The sequence below is a fragment of the Pantherophis guttatus genome, chromosome 1 (assembly GCF_059756535.1).
Source record: "Pantherophis guttatus breed Tessera chromosome 1, ASM5975653v1, whole genome shotgun sequence".
In the NCBI taxonomy this organism is placed as follows: domain Eukaryota; kingdom Metazoa; phylum Chordata; class Lepidosauria; order Squamata; family Colubridae; genus Pantherophis; species Pantherophis guttatus.
In genome coordinates this window covers 3,736,475-3,758,695 of record NC_142063.1, presented here as the reverse complement: position 1 = coordinate 3,758,695, position 22,221 = coordinate 3,736,475, and the positions used below count along the sequence as shown (strand labels likewise).

General features: G+C 40.4%; 3 protein-coding genes across 3 annotated transcripts; all 3 read left to right on the top strand.

The window, feature by feature from the left end:
- Window positions 1–167: 167 nt before the first annotated feature.
- On the top strand, window positions 168–10,776 carry LOC132712098 (extracellular calcium-sensing receptor-like). The gene is made up of 5 exons (XM_087883562.1): window positions 168–194; window positions 2,983–3,222; window positions 8,979–9,839; window positions 10,220–10,438; window positions 10,615–10,776. The coding sequence occupies exons 1-5, from the start codon at window positions 168–170 to the stop codon at window positions 10,774–10,776; spliced, it is 1,509 nt and encodes a 502-aa protein (XP_087739688.1).
- A 567-nt stretch (window positions 10,777–11,343) lies between these two features.
- LOC148116268 (vomeronasal type-2 receptor 26-like) lies at window positions 11,344–12,255 on the top strand. The gene has a single exon (XM_087883561.1). The coding sequence runs from the start codon at window positions 11,344–11,346 to the stop codon at window positions 12,253–12,255; it is 912 nt and encodes a 303-aa protein (XP_087739687.1).
- Window positions 12,256–16,629: 4,374 nt separating this feature from the next.
- Window positions 16,630–21,802, top strand: LOC148116267 (vomeronasal type-2 receptor 116-like). The gene is made up of 4 exons (XM_087883559.1): window positions 16,630–16,746; window positions 19,324–19,542; window positions 20,024–20,153; window positions 20,898–21,802. The coding sequence occupies exons 1-4, from the start codon at window positions 16,630–16,632 to the stop codon at window positions 21,800–21,802; spliced, it is 1,371 nt and encodes a 456-aa protein (XP_087739685.1).
- The last annotated feature ends 419 nt before the right edge of the window (window positions 21,803–22,221 follow it).

Below are 22,221 nucleotides of genomic sequence, written 5' to 3'. Positions count from 1 at the left end.
CTGACCCCGAAGCATCCAACATAGCAGAACCCCCTGGGCTGACCTCTCACATTCAAACAACACTGACTGAAACTGTCCTTGAGTGGAACCAGAGCACAGCCAGGTCTCCAATCTTGAACCTAGCTAGGTGGTCCAGCTGGATACCCTGCTTAATGGCATCAGACCACATGGATGAGGAGGAGGAGGAGGAGGAGGTACAATGGGGCATCTATCATCTCTCTGGGGCACTGCAAATGCAGGATTTGTCTCATAGGGTGATGGTTTGGTATTATGCTTTTGACTCAAGGAAAGGTAACTCCAGTTCAATCCTGGTTCAAACCACAAAGGATGTGGACTGAAAAATGGAGTAGAGCAGAATGGTGCACCTGAGAGAAGCTCTGGATCGCGTCCTCAGGAAATCCTCCATCAGGTAGAATGATTGGTCTTGAAATACTTGTTTAAAATATTAATGACCCATTTGACTGACAGGGAGATTGGGCAGAATTCATCTAAGTCATAAAGAAAAGAAGAAAGCTGGTGATTATTAAAAACCATCCAGATACTTTATAGCTGAAAAACATCTCCATTGGCCAGTGAGGGAAGCAACAGTAAGATAAAGGCCATGGTGAGTTATTCCAGGAAGTCCCAGGGAGTTTCTTTATCTGGAAAGAGTTTGGTGGAAGCTGCAGAGACAGTCAATCCCAAAGAGATCTCAGAGATTTAAAAGCGTTTGCATAATGTGTGTCCTACATTAAGGGGATGGGATAAATTCTCGTCCAATTCTAAAGCTCCATCACTGTCCAAACACAGTTGCCCAATTGACAGACTGAGAGGCACAACTATAGTTTCAGAAATAGGTTTTCATCCTGTCAAAATGACAAAATTACTCCAGTGTGTTGGGAATAATGTGGACATTTCCCTCTCCTGGGATTCATCAAACACGAGTAATTCTAATTTCGTCTCAGTGGATTTCCACAGATTAATTCACCCTAAACCTAAAGATACTATGGTAAAAACATGTTTATCTCCAAGCTCCGAATACTATAGCTGGGTCCTTTTACAGTTGGAGCTTAGATGAATGTTACGTGAAGATTGAAAACTCCACTTGAACCTTCTGAAGTCACCAGAGCATCACAGTTCCTGCAATATCCTCCTTTGACTTCCTGTAGGAGAAAAAGTCTCTTTTTGTGGCCAATGATTTCACTCTTAGCGTTGCTATGGCTCTTGCCTGCAACTGTCCAGATGGACCTGAGGCCGAATTGCTTCTGGAGGAGACCTTTCCCAGAACAAAAAGACTATTACAAACCTGGAGATCTTACCATCGGTGGAAACCTGCCTCTCTCCCTTAATGTAGTTATACCACTCCCAGATGAGTCACCCGGTGATTGGGATATCCTTTCTGTGTAAGTGTTTCCTTGATTGTCTTTTTTCTTGGGGCAATGTGGAAAGGTCAGACTTAAAGATGGGGCACATTTAAATCCCACCCAGGCTCTGTTGATGTGGAGCCTTCCTGTTTAGGACAAATTGATTCCCTTTGATCAATCAATCTCCCTCTAATCCTTTCTCAAGCCGAAGAGTGGTGAAGATTAGTTTCTCACACTGGATAGGGAGTCAACTTTTTCTCCCTGTTCCTGTAGATAAGGTGCACATTGTGTAGAAGACAATTTGGGCTGAACTTGGGGAAAAATAATGCTAGGGTCCTCTATCTTACTGCTGCATTGAATTCATCTTCCCATCCCATTACTCTGATGATTTGTAACACCATCCTTCATGCTTAAACGTCTGTAGAGATTCTCAGTCATCCAGGTCAGAGTGCTCTCAAAGGTGCTTTTTTCAGGAAACAACTGGACTTTCTTTGTTTTTGGTTTTGAAGACATTTCGCTTCTCATCCAAGAAGCTTCTTCAGCTCTGACAGGATGGTGGGGAATGGAAGGATTTATACCCCTTGCAGACAGCTGGTCATCTGCATCCTTTCATAGTATCGTTGAAGTACTTGGAGGGTTTATCTGTGTCCTCAGGGTCACCTCAGCAATGCTCCTGGTTCCTGGAGTCTACAATTTTTTCCAAGTGCTTCAATGACCCTCTAAATAACCAGCTGTCTTCAAGGAGTGTAAATCCTTCCATTCCCCACTTCCTGTCAGAGCCGAAGAGGCTTCTTGGATGAGAAGCGAAACGTTTTCAAAAGAAAAAAGAAGAAAGTCCAGTTGCCTCCTGAAAAAAGCACCTTTGGGATCCTTCATGCTTACATTACATTCCACATAGTGAGGGTCTGTCTTTTGTCCCACCAATCTCTTGTTAAATCTAGCACTTCTAGGTCAGAGGAGTGAGTTTCTTTGGAGAACCCCCAACAGAAAGAGTTCCACCTTCAGAGACACTAAAACTGTTTTTTTCTAACTTGAGCCATTCAGATATACTGGCATCATCATTTCTAGCTAGAAAAAGTCAACCTGATCAGACATTCAATTTAATTCAATTTAATATAATTTATTGGATTTAGAAAGCCACCTAATTCAAAAGGACTCAGAGAACATGATAGGGTGCCAGATTGGGGGAAAATGCTTGGGAACATAGGACAGAAGATGTCAGCTTTTAATATTTCTGTGACTGGATATAATAAAATGTGTAGTTTTATCAAGAGGATCAACCCCATTTCTTTAACTGGACTGAAAAGTTCATTTTGGAAAAGTCAATACTGACTTGAATTGAGCTCATGCTCTAACTTATAACTCACTTAAATGTACCGCAGAGAGAGGAGAAGGGGATGTGGCATACACTGTTGACAATAAGAACAGGATCAACTGATTGACAGCAGCCCTGTTTTCTGACACGAGTAACATAAATCAACTCATTTGTATTGATCTGTTCTAGAATCCTGATAATGCTTTGTTAACAAAATAAACACCTCCTTCCTGCTCCTGTCTAATTCTTGTCCTCTAACACTTGCAACAAAGACCTGTTCCCAAGAACTACCAACACATTCTGGCTTTGGCATTTGCCATTCAGGAGATCCACAGAGACTCACAGCTTCTCCCCAACATCACTCTGGGCTTCCGCATCTACGAAGAGAACCATCATACAAGCATGACTCCAGATGTCAGCCTATCTCTGCTCTCCAGCCGGGGAAAAGTGTTCCCTAACTATAAGTGTGACACAAAGGACAACCTTGTCTCTGTCCTTGGTGGCCTCAGCTCCGAAACTTCATACCAGATGGCAACCGTGTTTGGCAATTTCAAGGTTTCTCAGGTACCTGGACATGCAACATGATGAAAGGGGGAATGCTGTAAATTCTGACTTGTGTGGTTACGGCCAACAACTTGCAGAGCCAGTTCTGTGACCAGAAGAAAAGAACAGAATAACAGTGTTGGAAGGGACCTTGGAGGTCTTCTAGTCCAGGGGCCCCCAAAATTTTGGACTTCGGGGACCACCAAGTTCATAATTTTAAATTCCGCGGACCACTAATATGAATCCAGGATACCGCTTGCTGAAGCGCTGGGACTCCAAGTGATAGGATTGGGTCCTTCAGGCACTCTCCCTCCTCTCTCTTTCTCTCTCTTTCCCCTTCTCTCTTTCTCTCTCTCATTCTGATTCTCTCTCTCTCTCTGATTCTCTCTTTCATTCTGTCTCTCTCTCTCTTTCATTTTCTGTCTCTTTCTCTTTCTCTCAAAATGGAGATTTTGCAGTATCCTTCCCCTGCCATGCCTACCAATCCACACCACACCCACCAAGCCATGCCCACAGAACCGGTACTAAAAATGCTGTATTCCATGTGTGGCCCTACCAAGGAATTATGAAGTGGTATTAACACTTCACGTGATCTTGATTCTATCCCTCTGTTTATGCAGCCTAGAACTGTGTTGGCTTTTTTGGCAGCTGCAGCACATGGCTGGCTCATATTTAAGTGATGGTCCACTAGGACTCCATGATCCCTCTCACAGTCACCGCTATTGAGCAAGGTACCACATATACTATACCTGAGCATTTTGTTTTTCTTGCCTAAATGTAGAACCTTACTTTTTTCACCATTGAATTTCATTTTGTTAGATAGTGTCCAATGTTCAAGTCTGTCAAAATCCTTCTGTATCTTAAGCCTATCTTCCGGAGTTTTGGCTATTCCTGCTAGCTTGGTGTTATCTGCAAATATGATGAGTTCCCCATTTATGCCCTCATCCAAGTCATTGATGAAGATGTTGAAGAGTACTGGGCCTAAAATAGAGCCTTGGGGTACTCCACTGCATACTTCCCTCTGTGTAAATGCAGTTCCATTGAGGACTACACGTTGCGTGTGGTTGGTCAGCCAGTTACGAATCCATCTGGTGGTGATGCTGTCTAATCCATTTTTTCTATTTTATCAAGTAGTAGGTTATGGTCTACTTTATCAAATGCTTTACTGAAGTCCAAGCAAATTATATCGAAAGTATTCCTCTGGTCCACTAATTTTGTCACTTTGTCAAAGAATGCAATAAAATTATTCGGGCATGATCTCCTTTTAACAAAGCCATGTTGGTTTTTGGTTATCACTTTGTTTGCTTCTAGGTGTTTGCTGATTCGTTGCTTGATTATCTTTTCCAGAATCTTACCTGCTATTGAGGTCAGGCTGATGGGTCTGTTGGTACCTCGTTCTATTTTTTTTCCCCTATTTTGAATGTGGGAACTACAGCAGCTCTTTTCCAGTCCTTTAGCAGCTGCCTGTTCCTCCAGGATCTTTGAATGATATAGTTCAGTGGGTCTGAGATCTCATCTGCCAGTTCCTTCAGAACCTTGGGGTGTAATCCATCCAGTCCTGGTGATTTGAACTTGTCTAGGGTAGACAGGTGTTCACTTACCATTTTCTTTCATATTTTAACTTGTGCTCCTAATCTGTTTTTTATGGTGCTGTTTTTGATAGGTTGGACTGATTTTTTCCTTTCTGTAAAGACAGATGCAAAAAAATGAGTTAAGTAGTTGGGCTTTCTCCCTGTTGCTTGTCACCTTCTTTCCACTTTCTCCCAGCAATGGACCAATTGTTTCCTTGACTTTTTTCTTGTTTTTAACATATTGGAAGAAACTTTTGGGGGGTATTTTTTACTTTTGTCACAAGCCTTTGTTTGTTGTGAGCCTTAGCTTTCCTCACTTCATCTTTGCAGGCTCGGGCTATTTGCTCATATTCTGCCTTAGTTATGTGCCCCTCTTTCCACTTTTTATACTTGCCCTTTTTGTCTTTCAATTTGTCAGAGAGTTCTTTATGCAACCATGCTGGTTACTTTTGAGATCTGTTATTTTTCTTCTTCATTGGTATTGTGCTAGACTGGGCTTTTATAATCTCACTTTTCAAAATTTCTCAAGTTTCTTGAGTTGTTTTCCCCTTGAGGATTCTCATCCATGGAATCCTTCCCAAGCTCTCTCTAAGTTTATTGAAATTAGCTCTCTTAGGTTTCTGTAGCTTCAACACCTTCTATCATTTTATCTCTGTTAGTGATAATTAAATCCAATATGCTGATCCCTTTGTTCCCTTCTCTACCTTTTGGGAAACAAAGTTGTCTGCTAGGTTTGTCAGGAACCTGCTTGATCTTCTGCTTGGTGCAGTTTGTCTCCAAGTTGATGTCAGGGAATTAAAATCCCCTATTACTATTGTGGTGTGCTTCTTACATACCTTAGTTATCTGACTAACAAAAAGTTCATCACCTGTTCCTCTTCCAGGTTTCTGGTAACATCCGCGCACGATGATCAGCTGGCGTTTTTGCATATGGCAGTGCTGGAAACTGGAATAGCTGGTCTTCCATTTTCCTGCATGAGCATGGGTGCGGGCCAGCTGATCGTCATGAGCACATCCATGCCAGAAACCCGGAAGACTAGCTGGCTAGTGTGCATGCACGTGCCAAAAACCAGAAGTTCATTTTCGGGCACATGCATGTGCCCTGGGAAAGTCCTCTCTGGATTGTGGCCCAGATGTGTGTGCGCCCTTTTCAGCACTCAGTGCTGAAAAGGTTCACCATCCCTGACCTATGGCAATATCATCCCCCCCCCTTTTTTTTTACATTTACCCATATGCATTCCAGGCAGTTTATTTATTTATTTATTTATTTATTTATTTATTTATTTATTTATTTATTTATTTGTTCAATTTATATGCCGCCCTACCCCATAGACTCAGGGTGGCTTACAATGCATTATAGCAATAACTGTCATACTTTTGTATATACCAGCTTATTAGGGCTTTCGGCCCCCTCTAAGTGGTGTTGTTTTTACACAAAGTCAGCTTATTGCCCCCACAATCCGGGTCCTCAATTTACCTACCTCGAAGGATGGAAGGCTGAGTCAACCTTGAGCCTGGTGAGATTTGAACTCACACTAATTGCAGGCAGCCGGCAGCTAAGTGCTAACATAACAGCACTTTAGACCGCTACACCAGCAAGGCTCTTGGTGGTTTTCATCATTCTTGTGCCTTATGTGGTTACTGCCAACAACTCACAGAGCCAATTCTATGACCAGAAGAAAACATCTTTTTTTTTATTGAAAAAGTTTTTCAAATACAAATTTTCCCCCCTTTCCCCCCCTCCTCCCTAACGCCCCCTCCCCCTCCCCCTGTGGCTTCTTCAAAGTAAAACCCAAATTCATAACAGATTATATAATACTTCACCATCCCCTTACTCCATCCCCCATATGCTGACCCTTTCTTTCTAATAATATTATTATATCCCCCTTATACTATACATTTCAAAATAACATTCTACTATGACATTATATAATAACTCCTAATTTAGCATAATAATATTATTATATCCCCCAGTTTAGCAATTTCTACTCATAATCTACTCTTTTTCTCCTCCCCCATACATATATCTCTTAAATCAAATCTTTTTTATATATTAATATGACATTTCAAAGCAACCTTCCACTATAAAACTATATAATAAATCCTAATTTAACTTTTATTCAACTCATAGTCTGCCCATTTCCTCCACCCCATAGATATATCTCTTAATTCAAATCTTTTATATATATTCATATCTAAACATAATATCCCTTTTCTTCAACGAAACAATCAATAAGCTAACCTATCTCCACCCACTTTCCTACAGGACTACCATACATAATAATTCTTAATATCTTTATTCTTCTGCCCACACCACTAAAAAGTATTCCCTTATGTAAATAAAATCCTCAAATGATTTTAAGCTTGTAATCCATATAATATCTTCTGTAGTGTCTTTCAGCTGGATTGTTAACTCCATCACCCATATTAGGGTAGCATCACATCCTAATTCGAACAGTATGTTCGGTATCTTCAATTACCATCTGCCCCCATCAACAATAGATGTCTTGATATATAAAAAACAACCACCTGAGTGACTTTATGTTGACTTTTTCAACAGTATTTAGTTGGTATCTTTCTCCTTGATATCTCAATATTATGCCAACTGGGACATCCCACCTGAATGAGATGTTTTGTTTCTTTAGCTCAGTCACCAAAAATCCAAATTCCTTTCTGTCTTTTAATATCTTGGGCGGCAACTCTTTATATATCCAAATCTTTCTTCCATACAATTGTAGAGTAGAATTAAAAGATTTTTGCACAATATCATTTCTTATTTCTTTATCTGTAAAATAAATCACCATATCTCTAGGCAATTGCCTTTGCTTTGCAATCCAAGAATTTACTCTATAGGCCTTATCAATCTTACAAGGTACCTCCTCTGGATGAACCTTTAAAATCCCGGCCAGAACTTCAGCAGATATTTTTCTTAAATCATCTCTATTATTTTCCTGTAACCCTCTCATTCTAACCGCAAATTCTGTGAGCCTGTATTGCATCATTATAACTTCTTTTTCAATCCCTTGCTTTATATTTTCTGCATTGTAAGTCTCGTGATCAGCTTCCTTTTTAGACTTTACTTCAGAGCTATTGTCTTGAATATTTATCAAATCATTTTCCATTCTTTATATTTTATTGTCCAAATTATAAATCTTATCATCAACTTCCTCCATTTTAGACTCTAATAACTTGATATTTGTATCCATCTTTATAACTATTTCTGAAAAAGCATTAGTCACTGTTACAATCTTTCGTTGTAAATTATCATACTTTAGTTGTATGTATTCTTTAATTTCCTGCCTAAATTTTTCAAAATTCTGGTTCACAATCTCGTCATGTCTTGCCATTTCCTTCAAAACAAATTCTTTTAAATTAGAACCATTCTTCTGAGTCTGTAAACTCGAAACTTGTTCACATAATTGTAAATAGGGGAACTCCCCCCCCCCTCCGCTGCTTGTTTGTCTGGCTTTGTTAATTTTAACACCATCCTGCCACACAGACAAACTCTTTTTAAAGAAAGAGGATTTTTCTTTCTTTCTTTTCTCTATTCTTGCCAGCACTGTTTGTTCCGCTACTTTGTAGCTTGTTACGGAAGGACTTTCACTTTTGGCTTTTTTTCTTCTCAAGCCTCAGCGGTCGCCATTTTAAACTTTTTTTTTCCTTCACTTAAAAACGCTTATAAGATCATTAAAAATACTTGCGATTTAGGGTCCCAAGTCCAGATCTCATCCTCTTTAACTAAACAATCTGTTGTTTTTCGTTGAAAGGTTTGGTCTCGTCGCCTGGCTCTGCAGAAGGCAGAGGTCTCCCGAAGCCCGGAGCAGCGGTGAAGGAAATAGGGAGCCTCATCCTGCTTCGTCCCCAAGAGTAAAAGAAAAATTCTGGGGACTTCGCAGAGGGCTCTACCTGCCCTCGCCTGCTCTATCTCACATTTCCTTATGGAAATGGAGTTTTTCGAGCCGCCTTTCAGCTGTAAAGGCGGCTCTTTACGGGCGACGGGGGTGGCGGTCCCAAGGGACCGTCTGACAGCAACGGAAGTCAAACCAGAAGCCCAGAAGAAAACATCTTATGAAGGTCCAAAGTTGTGAGGATTTGGTTCTAGAATAGGATACCTGCTAGTCTAGATGATCTGAGATTAGTAACAAAAAATATAGGTATCATTTTCCTTCTTTCACTTCTTTTTCCTCCGTCCCTACCATCTCTTCAGCTAGGTTACCGCTTCTCTGACCCTGTTTTGAGGGATAAGAGCCGGTTCCCCACCTTCTACCAGATCGATCCTCAGTATCATTTACAGAATGCAGCCATCATCCAGCTCTTTCTATATTTCCAGTGGAACTGGATTGGGATCGTTGTTCAGAAGTCAGAGAGCAGTGATGATTTCATCCGGATTTTTGACGCCACCCTTGCCCAGAATGACATCTGCATACACTTTGTAAAACAAATCATGCGCCATATCTCAATATTCAATGAATTGACCAGTGCAAAAATAGATGTGCTTTGGACAATTTTGAACAGTGATGCTCAGGTTGTGATTATCTCCGGGGTTTCAACTATTCTGCAAAGCCTTTTAATATCCCTCTCCTATTATGAAGAAGAGAACCACACTTCTTGTGGGAAGGTCTGGATCCTGACCACCCAATGGGAATTTTCAGCTATTGGCTATCACTACGAGTGGGGGAAACTAAAATCCTTCCATGGTGCTTTGTCTTTCACAGTCCATACAAACCCGGTGCCAGGATTCAAAGATTATCTCTGGGCTCTGAATCTACATGAACCCCACGGAGACGTCTTTCTCCCCGAATGGTGGGAAGTTGTATTTGACTGTGAGGTTTTGAAGGCAGGTGTGGCCTCACCTGATGGCCGAAGGGTTTGCACAGGGGAGGAGAACCTGGACACTCTCCCGATCTCCGTCTTTGATGGAAAGATGACCGGTTTCAGCTACAGCATCTACAATGCTGCCTATTCTGTGGCACATGCATTACATGCTGCATATACTTTGGAATCAAAGTGGGCATTGAAGAGGGGCAGAAAGAAGTCAGACTTTCACCTCTCTATGAAGTCCTGGCAGGTAACTCTCATCTTCAGATCTTCCCTTCTGGTCAAGGAAACAGCTTTACACTGTTTTAAGATTCATAAACATTTCCCTGTGATCTTCTACAAATCTTGAAATTTCTATTTTAGATATCACAATGTAGAAAAGTAATGGTTGTCATGATGATTAAGATTAAGATAAAGGGAGAAATAAAAGAATGAAATGAAATAAGATTAAGATTAGGATCCAATCACCTAGTTTTCTTTGGAAATAATTTGTAGTTTCAGTTCTTGAAACTGAATATTTAGGAGCTCCGGAAAAAGAACTTTGCTTCAATCTACAGCTTAGTTATAACTTTGATATAAAGTCTCTTCATTTTCATACACTTTGTTTTTTTGGTTGTTGTGCCATTCCAGATGCACGCTTTCCTGAGAAAGGTCCTTTTCAACAACACCGCTGGGGAGGAAGTCTCCTTTTCAGAAACTGGGATGAAATATGCAGGATTTGATATCCTCAACTGGGTCATCTTTGCAAATATGACGACTCTTCGACAGAAAGTCGGATGGGCCAATCCGGAGGCTCCTTCAGCTGAAGGTTTCAGCATCAACCCTGACGCCATTGTGTGGGCCAATCAGGTGCGGAGTAGAAGTTGTTTCCAGGGTTCAGGAAGGCTGAGAGGAAGGACCAGGTTGTTGTGACACAAATTCTATTCAGGGGAAGGAAGAAGAGGGGCTGCTTTTATGTAGACCCCAAAGCCAATCTGAACATTTCTAAGCTCTCCATCTCAAAGCTAATCTCACTCTCCTTTCAGACAAAGCCTTTCTCCCGATGTGTGAAGAGCTGCCTTCCAGGACAAGCCAGGAAAGTTGCAGAGGGGAAACGTTCTTGTTGCTACGGATGTATTCCTTGCCCAGAAGGGACCATTTCTAATCAAACAGGCAAGTTGCATGAGGAGACCCTCAAGCAGGAATGAGGAGGTCTGGTGTGGCTGCCTGGGGAGGAGTGAGAGACAATATGAGGTGGCAAATCAGTTGAACAAATCAACATGAAAGTCATTCAGAACTTTTAACTTGAATGGATCCTTTAAGTTGTTAGCAGCAGTTTTAGCTTTTATGTGCTGTTTATATGTTTAAATCTTTTATTAATTGTGGGCCAAATTAATTTAATTGGATTTTAATACTGTTTTTAAATTTTGTATTTCTTCTGTTTTATCTTGGCTGTTCACCGCCCCGCATCCTTCAGGAGAAGGGCGGTATATAAATATAAATAAATAAATAAATAAATAAAATAAGTATTGAGCACAGCCCAGAGTCCCTCGATATGGAAGATGGGAATTTCAAAATGTAATAATAAAATAAAACAATTCAATTCATTCATTATATAATTACTCCTGAGAAGTTTTTAGCTGCTGATTCCACTGGATCCTTGTGTTGTATGCAGCAGAAGTAAAGAGATGGGGAGCATGGGGCATTTCAGTTCTTTCATTGGGAAAACTTTTCCCCTCAAGGATAATCCCTAGTTCTCTGTCTAATATCAGCTGATGCCTGTTCTTCCAGATGCGGCTCAGTGCATCCCCTGCCCAGAAGACCAACAGCCAAACAAGAACCACGTCCTGTGCATTCCGAAGACCATGAACTTTCTCTCCTATGAGGATACACTCGGTTTCATTTTAGTTTCCCTAGCTCTTTTCTTCTCTTTGATCACAATCCTCATGTTGGCAGCCTTCATCAAACACAGCAACACACCCATCGTCAAGGCCAACAACCGCAACCTCACCTACATCCTCCTGGTCTCCCTCCTGCTCTGCTTCCTCTGCTCCTTCCTCTTCATCGGGCAGCCAAGGAACCTCACCTGTCTCCTCCGACAAACCACTTTCGGCATCGTCTTCTCCACTGCCATTTCATCTGTCTTGGCAAAAACTCTGACTGTAGTTCTGGCCTTCATGGCTACTAAGCCAGGAAAGAGGGCAAGAAAACTCTTGGGGAAGCAGCTGATCTTAGTCCTGGCCTGTCCCCTCGTGCAAACAGCTCTTTGTGCCTCCTGGCTGGCAATCTCCCCCCCATTTCCTAATTTGGACTTTCATTCTGTGAAGGGAGAAATTGTGCTGGAATGCAATGAAGGTTCAACCGCCATATTTTATGCTGTTCTGAGCTACATGGGTTTCCTGAGTCTCATCAGCTTCCTAGTGGCTTTTCTGGCCAGGAAACTACCAGACAGTTTTAATGAAGCGAAGTTCATTACTTTTAGCATGCTGGTCTTTTGCAGTGTCTGGGTCTCCTTTCTCCCCAGCTATCTGAGCACCAAAGGGAAGTCCATGGTGGCCGTGGAGATCTTCTCCATCTTGGCCTCTGCGGCTGGTCTACTGAGTTGTATCTTTCTCCCCAAATGCTACGTTATAGTGCTGAGGCCAGATCTGAACAATAGAAGTCACCTCATGGGGAAAATTAAGTAGGAAAGCAAGAAAACATATAGTCACATCTGTGCAGGTTAATATAGACAGGGGTCTGCAACCTTAAACACTCAAAGAGCCATTTGGATCTATGTCCCACAGAAAAGAAAACACCGGGAGCCACAAAATGTGGGTGGGCATAGCCAACTCAACGTCACTCACTCCCATCTAGTCACATGACCCCCACCCATGGCTACCCATGTTTTTTGATTCCCAGTGTTTTCTTTTCTGTGGGGAATTTTTCTCTCTCCCTCTCCTCCCCCCCCTCTTAAATCTTAAAAAAAAATATCCAAGATACAAAAGTGAAAGTTTCTGGACTTTCTGGTTTTTCTTTGAAGACGTTTCGCTTCTCATCCCAGAAGCTTCCTCAGCTCTGATTAGATGGTTCGGAATGGAGTCAAAGCAGAAGAAGCTTCTCGGGTTGAGAAGTGAAACATGTTCAAAGAAAAGCCTAAAAGTCCAGTTGCCTCTTGGAAAAAGGAACAACCATGACCTGGATGACTGAGAATCTCCATAGACACTTCATGGAGCACTTGTGTAACCTTCCATGTTCTAGGAGCACATAGAATTGCCTGCAACTGCCCCATTTTGCACCAGTTGAAACTTTCAAATGCTGTTCAGGGCAGCCCCGCATAGGGGTCATTACAGTAGTCTATTCATGTGGTGAGAAGGCAATGAATAACTATCAGCAGAGCTTACTTTACTTACTATCTGTAAGTAAAGGGACCCCAGGAGGCAGGTGAACTCATGAGCTTGCTCTGTTACTATTAAGATCCCACCGTCTATTATTCTCTTTTCTGCTTTTAGTTCTGCTCGTATAATATCTAATTCTTTTTAATAACTATTATATAAAGGTTTTAAACAATGCTTGTCTTCCTTAGTTGCAGCTTTTACTGCTTTGTTGTATGCTGCCCAGAATGACTTTGCATGGGGTGGTCATATAAATTTGATCAATCAATCAATCTCCTGTCTTGTGGGTATAACTAAACCGGTTATTCCACATTGGCATGATTGCTCACACTTCCTAGGGTACAGCTGACTGCGACTATGCCCCACCAGCACCCATTCTGCCTGAACATACTATGGCACAGGCCAAACTCCATCTTGTGTGCAGGTGTCCACTTTCAGGTAGCTCAAAAGCTCAACTTCAGTTTAACTGTAAACTCTGTCAGTTCTGTGGATTAGCAACAAGGGACACAAACCTGTTTTTCTCCATCTGATGTTCAAACAACATCTGTTGCTGAGTGGGTAGGAGAATTGCTTTCCCCTGCAATTTTCAGAAGAACTAATTCTTAAGGTATTCCCTGTGGATTTCAACCCACACAAATCTTCCAAGGTTAACCCTGGTTTCAAAAATATTGGTTCTCCCAGTGAAGGTTAGATTAGAAAATTAGTATTCTTTATTGGCCAAGTGTGATTGGACACACAAGGAATTTGTCTTTAGTGATGGGGGACCTTGCCTTGTCCACCAAAGAGCCAACTCCAGGGTTTGGTGAGACTCAGCTGGCCTACATGTCAAAGCACAAAGACAGGTAAGAGAAAGCATGATTGGTTTAATTGTAGTTTATTGATTGGTTAATATTGTGACCTTATCATTAAAATAAAATAGAGCACATAGTCTAGTTTCAGAATAAGGAAGATAGGAGGAAATAAAGCAATACAATACAAATGTTTTAATGCAAAGAGACATCAGATAAATGTGCCCTGAGGACATCCAGCTGGCAAGTTAGTCTCAACTATATAAATCTGGTGAGATTTAAGGGGCTGCCTGCAATTCAGCTTCTGCACAAACCTTGATTTCTGATCTAGCAGGGAAGGTGACAAGAATGTCTGGGCTGCCTCTCCTGCTGCTGCTGCTCTGGCTCCTTCCCCCAATTGCTGCTAAGAAGATTCAAAGCATGTGTGCATGGCAAAAAAGCTTAAGCTTGCAGAATCCATGGGAATTTTACAGACCTGGTGATCTGTTTATTGGTGCAAATTTTCCCCTGGCAGTTCTTGTGAACTCCATTGTCCCAGATTTTCACAATTACCCATTAGTGCTGACTGATAAAATATCGTAAGTTTCACCTAGAGGGGAAATATTTATACGATTGTTTTCTTTATTTTGTATTCAGGGCTTCTTTTTTTAAAAAAAAACCGCTTGCTCTAGTGATGTTCAGATCTTTGTCCTTTTCTCCATATAAAGCACAAGAAATGGGCTGGAATTCTCAATTATTTCCAAAAGTTTTCATCGGGATGATTATGCATATAAAAGTGGGGAGGGGCAGCACCTTAGAGACTCAGCTGCCTAGTGAAGAAGTTGACTTATAACAGGGTAGGACAAGAAGCAATGGGTGGAAATGAATCAAGGAGAGAAGCAACTTAGAACTAAGGAGAAATTTCCTGACAGTTAAAACAATTAATCAGTGGAACAACTTGCCTCCAGAAGTTGTGACTGCTCCAACACTGGGAATTTTTAAGAAGAGATTGGATAACCCTTTGTCTGATGTGGTATCGGGTTTCCTGCCTAAGCAGGGGGTTGGACTACAAGACCTCCAAGGTCCCTTCCATCTCTATTATTCTATTCTAATATTAATTTGGATGTAAAATCATGGTGAAAGAAACCCGAAAACTCAGTTCTTTTCCAATGTGAGGAACTGCCAAAATCCCTCAGTGTTGGAATCAGCATTTCTCATGAGTAATGGAGTTCAGTAAATCTGTGCTGTAACCCACCCACTGGAGTCTTGGGGTCAGCAATAGTTACCAGACCTGAAGAAGCTGCTCCAAGAGAAACTCAATTACAATCACTAAAGTAAAGTGAAGAAGGGAGGGTGATAGAATTGTATAAAATGGTCCATGATACGGAGGGAGAGCTTTTCTCCTTTCTCACCAAAACCATAGAAGCTTAATCAAGGAATGTTTATTTTAAAAACTCAATGAAACTTGGGACTTGCTGTTGCAAACTCAACCCAAAATATGGCAACACAAGTTCTACCAGCAGACTCCAACTTCCTTGTCATGTTCCCCAATGTGCCTCCCTCCCCATCTCAGCAACGTCCTACTCTATGTTTGTGCTTTTCACAATAAAAAGCAAAGCTCATAAAATAGTGTCACTTTGTTCGTGAGATGTGAATCTGGTCAACACGTTTTTTTTTCAATAATTTTTATTAACCAGTTTTTTTAAAAAAAACAAACAAACAGATATTTACATCTTCTTCTTTTCAACATCTTTGCATCAGTAATCCATATTGATACATTTTCTCTTTCTTATCTTAATATATCTTTTATACATATATTTCTAGTATCTCATATATATACCGTTATAATATATTCTCTTAATCTAAATATTTTATTTACATTTAACATAAACAGGTACCTACTTTCCTTTCCACAATTTTTATATCTTCCCATTTCTTTCCATATTCCTCCACCTAATTTAACCACTGTTTAGTTTTCTTTTGTCCCCCCCTTTCTCCTTCAATCACTTATACCATTTCTCCCAGACTAAGTAATATTCTGTTTCATCTTTTTCTTGTATCTTCTTTGTGAGCTTATCCATTTCCACACACTCCATAATTTTTCTAATCACCTTGTCTTCTGATGGTAGGTCATTGTTTTTCCTCTTTTGGTCAATACATTTTTAAAAAAATAGGATACAATTCTCAATCTTTTCAGAAGTCAGGAAGATGATAAATCTAAAAAGTGAAGAGGGACAACAGAACAGAAACTGTGCTGGCTTAGGGAAGAAGTTGACTTATCATATTAATTTGGTCAGAAAGTCATGGTGGAAAACTCAAATAAAGGCTCGATCCTTTTCCAGGGTGGCAGATTAAAAAAGTAATAATAATCAGTTTCGGAATCACCAGTGCTCATGAATAATGGCCTTCAGGAAATCTGCGTTGTGACTCCAGCTGAAGTCCTCTGTTCAGCAACTGTCACCAGACCTGAAGAAGCTGATCCAAGACAGAATCAAATTGATGTGGGTTGTAGAAGAGCAACTGGGGAGAATTTTAGTCACTGGAGCAAAGTGTTGAAGTGGGAGGACAATAAATAATGGGTATAAAAAGGTCTGTATGGACAGACAGATTTTTCTTCTTTCTAGCAAAAACATGCAAGTTTTATCATGGGTTTTCCATTAAAAAAAAATCCCATAAAACATGGGACAGGCAAACTTCACCACAGAAGTTGTTCTGAAATGAGCCTCAATGATTTTCTCACTATAGACCCATCCCCAAGAACTACCAGCAGTTCCTGGCCTTGATGTTTGCAGTTAAAAAAGTCAACAAGGATCTGGTTCTCCTCCCCAACATCACCCTTGGCTTCCACATCTACGAAAATCACCAGACTGAGAGGAATAATACTTTATTCAGCCTCTCCTTGGTATCCACACGAGGCCAAATGGTTGCAGGTTATAAATGTGACAGGCGGGACACTCTGCTTTCTGTCATTGGAGGTCTCAACCCCAAATCCTCAAGGCTGATGGCCTCCATCTTCAGCATCTTCAAGGTCCTACAGGTAAGGAGGTTCCATTAGACACACCATGCAGTAGACAAATAACACAACTATAACGGAGGTCAAAGATGAAAGGAAAGGTGTTTACGGGGGAGGGGGAGAAACAAAGCAGAGGTCTATTTTATTTATTATTTATTTTTATTTTATTTTTGGATTTATATACCACCCTACTCCCGAAGGACTCAGGGCAGTGAACAGCCAAAAAGATAAAACACATAAACTACAAAATTTAAAAGACAATATAAAACCAATTAAACAATTTGGCCCGAACCAGGTTAAAACACCCTAATGTTTTAAAAACAAATTTAAAAATTTACAATTAAAAGGGAAAGTTAGGCCAGACCAGCATGTTGAAATAGCAGGATCTTGAGGGCACGGCGGATGGTGCACAAATCCGGGATCCTCTGTATCTCCGGGGGGAGCTCATTCCAGATGGCAGGTGCCCCCACAGAGAAGGCCCTCCCCCTGGGGGCTGCCAGTCGACACTGTTTGGCCGACGGCACCCTGAGGAGCCCCTCTCTATGAGAGCGTACCGGCCAGTGGGAGGCTACTATGATTTAGATAATCCATGATATAATTCAATTGATTTTTATATTTTACATGTCAAGATGCATTTTTATATAACCACAAAGAGATAGTGATATAACTCATGAATGAAGGCAAATATACATATCCCAGGATAATGTTAAAAGATCTAATCACTGGGATCAGAAGTTTTGTCTTCCAAGCTTTCGGATTCCTGCTGTAGCCCATCTTCAGGGAACTTCTCTCTGCGAGAAAATATTGATATAATACTAAAAGAGGAATTACTTCCTGACTTCTATAAAAGTTTATCATCTTTCTACATCTTTCAGTGCAGTTTATTCTGTGTATTCAGATTGATGGCTTCTTTCTTTAACTTTGATCTATCACAACCAGGCAAAATAGTTCCTTGGGAGTTGGGCGGCATAGAAATATGATAAATTAAATTAAATTAAATTAAATTAAATTAAATTAAATTAAATTAAATTAAATTAATTAAATTAAATTAAATTAAATTAAATTAAATTAAATTAAATTAAATTAAATTAAATTAAATTAAATTAAATTAAATTAAATTAAATTAAATTAAATTAAATTAAATTAAATTAAATTAAATTAAATTAATTAAATTAAATTAAATTAAATTAAATTAATTAAATTAAATTTGTAACTGGTGACTCTTCCTAAGAAGGGAGGAAGATGAAGCTGTCTACTCATAATGAGTAAATCTTTCTAGTGGGGTAAGAAACCACACAATGGGAACCCCCTAAAGGTCATAAACAACTTTACTATCTCTTTTAAAGAAGACTCTCACTTTCTCCAGCTCGGTGTTGGCTTTGAGTTCTCTCAGGGAAACAGAAGAGTTTATCCTTCCTTCTTCCGGATTAATCCCAAGGAATCTCCTCAGTATGTGGGTTTAGTCCAGCTGCTCCTGCATTTCCAGTGGAACTGGGTTGGGCTGGTGGCTCCTGAAAATGACAATGGAGAACGTTTCATCTCATCTCTGATGCCAATGCTGAAGGAGAAGGAGATCTGCTTGGCCTTCACTGAAATAATGAAAATTGATTTTTATAATACTCCAGCGGCGAAATTAAACCATATTTTCAATACTTGGTCAAAAGGTGAAGTAATTATTTTGTTTGGAGACTCCAATACTATTGGAAACGTGCAGGCGGTTATGTATTTGTCAGATGTAAATGCCTTATTCCCTAATGTGTAAATAATGTATATATGGGATATCAGGGGTTAACTTATTCTTTGACTCTTAATGTATTCATAATTCACCACTCCCACTCTTGGCTCCACCCTTTGTATATATAAGGAGCCACCTTCACCATTTTCTTTGCTTCTATCTGTGAATATTCAGTGAATATAGAATGCCTATTATAATTAAAGAGAAATATATTTAAACCTCTAACTCTCATTATTATTATTGAGTCTGATCCTAAAAATATTGCAACAGTATTTTTATGAAGCATGGAGAAAAGCACCGTTTCAAAAAGTTTGGATCTTTACATCCAGCTGGAAACTTATTGCAATAAGGTCTGAATATATATTGCAATTTGTAAAGCCCTTCCACGGGGCTTTCCATTTCAGGGACCACACCAGGGAAGTCTCAGAATTCAGCCATTTTCTCATGTCTTTAGACCCTTTGAACCCACGAGGGGATGTCTTTCTCCCTCCATGGTGGGAACAGGTCTTTCACTGCAAGATCTACAAACCAGGCAAGATGTCTCCAAAGAGGCTCCAAGATGCCTCCAAACCATGTACAGGAAAGGAGAATATACGGAATCTGCCAGCTTACTTCTCTGAAACAAGCATGACAGGTGAAAGCTACAATATCTACAATGCCATTTATGCCGTGGCACATGCATTACATGCAATGAATGGATCTGGAGGGCGACTAGCCATCTTAAGACTTGAAAAGAAGATCTCAAATGTCCAGTCATGGCAGGTAATTTCTATGATGATGTTACCCCAGAATGAATAGAAGCCATGATGTCTCATTTGTGGCTTTCAGCCAGTTAGTCCAATTCTTTGACATCTCTTTTCATTCAGCTTCTTTCCTACTTGAGGAATGTCCACTTCAACAATAGTGCAGGAGATGAAGTCTCTTTCTCAGAAAATGGACTGGGATCTAGTCGTTATGATCTTCTCAACTGGGTTTTCCTCACCAATCGATCTTTTTTTCCTGTGAAAGTTGGACAAATAGATCCAGGGGCTCCTCAAGGCCAGGATTTCACTATTAACTCCAATGCAATTGTCTGGGCAAAAAAGGTGAGCTGGAAGGTAAACTAAATTCAGCAAAAGACTCGTTGCCTTCTAGGGATTCAACACATCCTCCTTACTGGAGAACAACTTACTGAATCAAAACCTCATCAACCATTTGACAAAGAACCTGTTTTGATTAGTGACAGCTCAAAAAGCATTGAGATTAGGAAGAAATTCTGCTTGAAATACAAGATGCGCTTAGAACAGCCAACATTGGTTTCTGTGGACCATTCCTGTTCAGTTGGATCTTCATGATTGTTTGTTTTAGAAAAGGTATAGCTCAATTCACAAGGCTTTTTTTTGCATGCCAAGGCCTTATTCCAAATGCCAGCAACACTGGGTAATGTGGGAGTGGCACTGGCCTTAACCCCACTGTAGTTTTTCCTGGTTTCTGATAGACCCTACTTCACCATTTCTTTTGAAGACATTCTGAAGATACAAACAGAAATAATTGGGCCATCTACAGTGTTTCTCTTTTCCCTTTTAGAAGGTGCCCTTTGCCAGGTGTAGCATGAAGAGGTGCCAGGCAGGAGAGAGGAGAAGAGTTCCAGAGGGCGAGCAAGTTTGCTGCTACCAATGTGCCCCTTGTCCAGAAGGAACCATTTCTAATCAGACAGGTAGAGCCTGTTTTAAATGTATCTCTTCCAGGATCAAGGAAGCCATTCAGGAGAAGCAAATATGAACATTTTTGGTACATTGACATTTCTCAAAATATTCAACCTCTGAGTGGATGGATATAAACTGTCCTGTCCACCAACAACCTTTTCTATTCCTCAACAGGTTAATGCAAGGTAGTTTCAGGGAAGAATTCATGTGTTCCATATTAGACTTTATATTCCAAATCTTATATCTGGCTACATCCAGAAAAACCAGCTACCAAATGTTTCGTGAAGAGTGTGAGCGTCAAGCTTTAATTTTCATTATTTAGGGTATTCTTCTTCTATCGGCACTATCAATTTCCCAGGAGATTGATATTTATTTATTTATTTGTTTGTTTGTTTGTTTGTTTGTTTGTTTCAATTTGTATACCGCCCTTCTCCAGCAGGACTCAGGGCAGTGAACAGCCAGAATAAAACAGAATATACAAAATTTAAAAACAGTTTAAAAATGATTAAATATTTTTGGCCGCAATTTAAAACAACCCAATTAAAATCAATTAATTTAACCAAAAACAGTGGGATCAAGCCAGCCCGGCTAGGTGAAATAAATAAGTTTTCAGGCCCGACGAAAAGTCCGGAGGTCTGGTATTGTACGTATCTCTGGGGCCCTGTTGGAGAAAGCGCCTGTAGGAGATGACCATATTGAAGGTTGATTTACCCTTTTTGATAGACCATGAAATGCAAATTGACTTTTGCTTTCAGATGCTGAAAGCTGTAACCCCTGCCCAGAAGACCAATATCCCAACAAGGAGAAGGACCACTGCATTGCCAAGAAGATCCACTTCCTTTCCTATCAAGACACCCTGGGATACACTTTAGCATCTCTTGCTCTTTTCCTCTCTTTGATCACATTGGCAGTCCTAGCAATTTTCTATAAACATCATGACACACCAATCGTCAAGGCCAACAACCGAGATCTCACCTACCTCCTCCTGGTCTCCCTCCTGCTCTGCTTCCTCTGCTCCTTCCTCTTCATTGGTCAACCGAGGAAGCTCACCTGTCTCTTCCGACAAACTGCCTTTGCCATTCTTTTTTCTCTTGCAGTTTCCTCTGTCTTGGCAAAAACTGTCATGGTGGTTCTGGCTTTCATGGCTACCAAGCCGGGGAACAAGACAAGGAAATTCTTAGGAAAATCACTGACCAATTGCATTGTTGTATCCTGTCCTCTTGTCCAAGCGGTTCTTTGTGCTACTTGGCTGATAACCTCTCCCCCGTCTCCTAACTTGGATTTCCACTCCTTGGTAGGAGAGGCCATCTTGGAATGTAATGAAGGCTCAGCTTCCATGTTTTACACTGTCCTGGCCTACCTGGGTTTCCTGGCCCTTGTGAGTTTCACAGTGGCCTTTCTGGCTAGGAAATTGCCTGACAGTTTTAATGAAGCCAAGTTCATTACTTTCAGCATGCTGGTCTTTTGCAGTGTTTGGATCTCATTCCTCCCCACCTATCTGAGCACCAAAGGGAAGTCCATGGTGGCTGTGGAGATCTTCTCCATCTTGGCCTCTGGGGCTGGTCTTTTGGCTTGTATCTTTTCCCCCAAATGCTATATTATCCTATTCAGGCCTGATCTCAATTGCAGAGAGAATATAATGAGACACAAGAATCTCTGATTTATACAGGGTCTGGGAACTTTTTGGTGCATTTTTGTGAATCTGATTTCTTAAAAATAGTGAAATGGGAGAGGTGCTTTTCCGTTAAATATTTGTAAATCAAGCAATAGGATTAAGGACAAAGTAAGGCAACAGTCACTTCCTCCCCCTTTAATGTTTCATTAATTTCAGTTGTTTCTAGTGAGACCCCATATGACCAACTTGGAAATAAACTTTGATATCAATGATGTGGATAATAATTTCGAGTTTATATTTATTTATTTTAATTAAAAGAGTCATTAAAAATGTATCTGTTTGGTTTCATTCTCAGTATTTTAAGCCCTTTTGTTTCTATAGATCCTGTCAGGGTTTCAAGTAACACCCCCAATGAATGAAAACTCCAAGGCTTGAGTTTCCTCAAAGTTCCATTTTATTAGAGA

Coding starts and splice junctions, on each gene's coding strand:
- LOC132712098 (XM_087883562.1), top strand. CDS start 168: ATGGATGAGGAGGAGGAGGAGGAGGAG. Junction 3,223..8,978: donor GCAATTTCAAGGTTTCTCAG/GTACCTGGACAT, acceptor CCATCTCTTCAG/CTAGGTTACCGCTTCTCTGA. Junction 9,840..10,219: donor TCTCTATGAAGTCCTGGCAG/GTAACTCTCATC, acceptor GTGCCATTCCAG/ATGCACGCTTTCCTGAGAAA.
- LOC148116268 (XM_087883561.1), top strand. CDS start 11,344: ATGCCTGTTCTTCCAGATGCGGCTCAGTGCATCCCCTGCCCAGAAGAC.
- LOC148116267 (XM_087883559.1), top strand. CDS start 16,630: ATGGTTGCAGGTTATAAATGTGACAGGCGGGACACTCTGCTTTCTGTC. Junction 16,747..19,323: donor GCATCTTCAAGGTCCTACAG/GTAAGGAGGTTC, acceptor CTTTTCATTCAG/CTTCTTTCCTACTTGAGGAA. Junction 19,543..20,023: donor CAATTGTCTGGGCAAAAAAG/GTGAGCTGGAAG, acceptor TTTCCCTTTTAG/AAGGTGCCCTTTGCCAGGTG.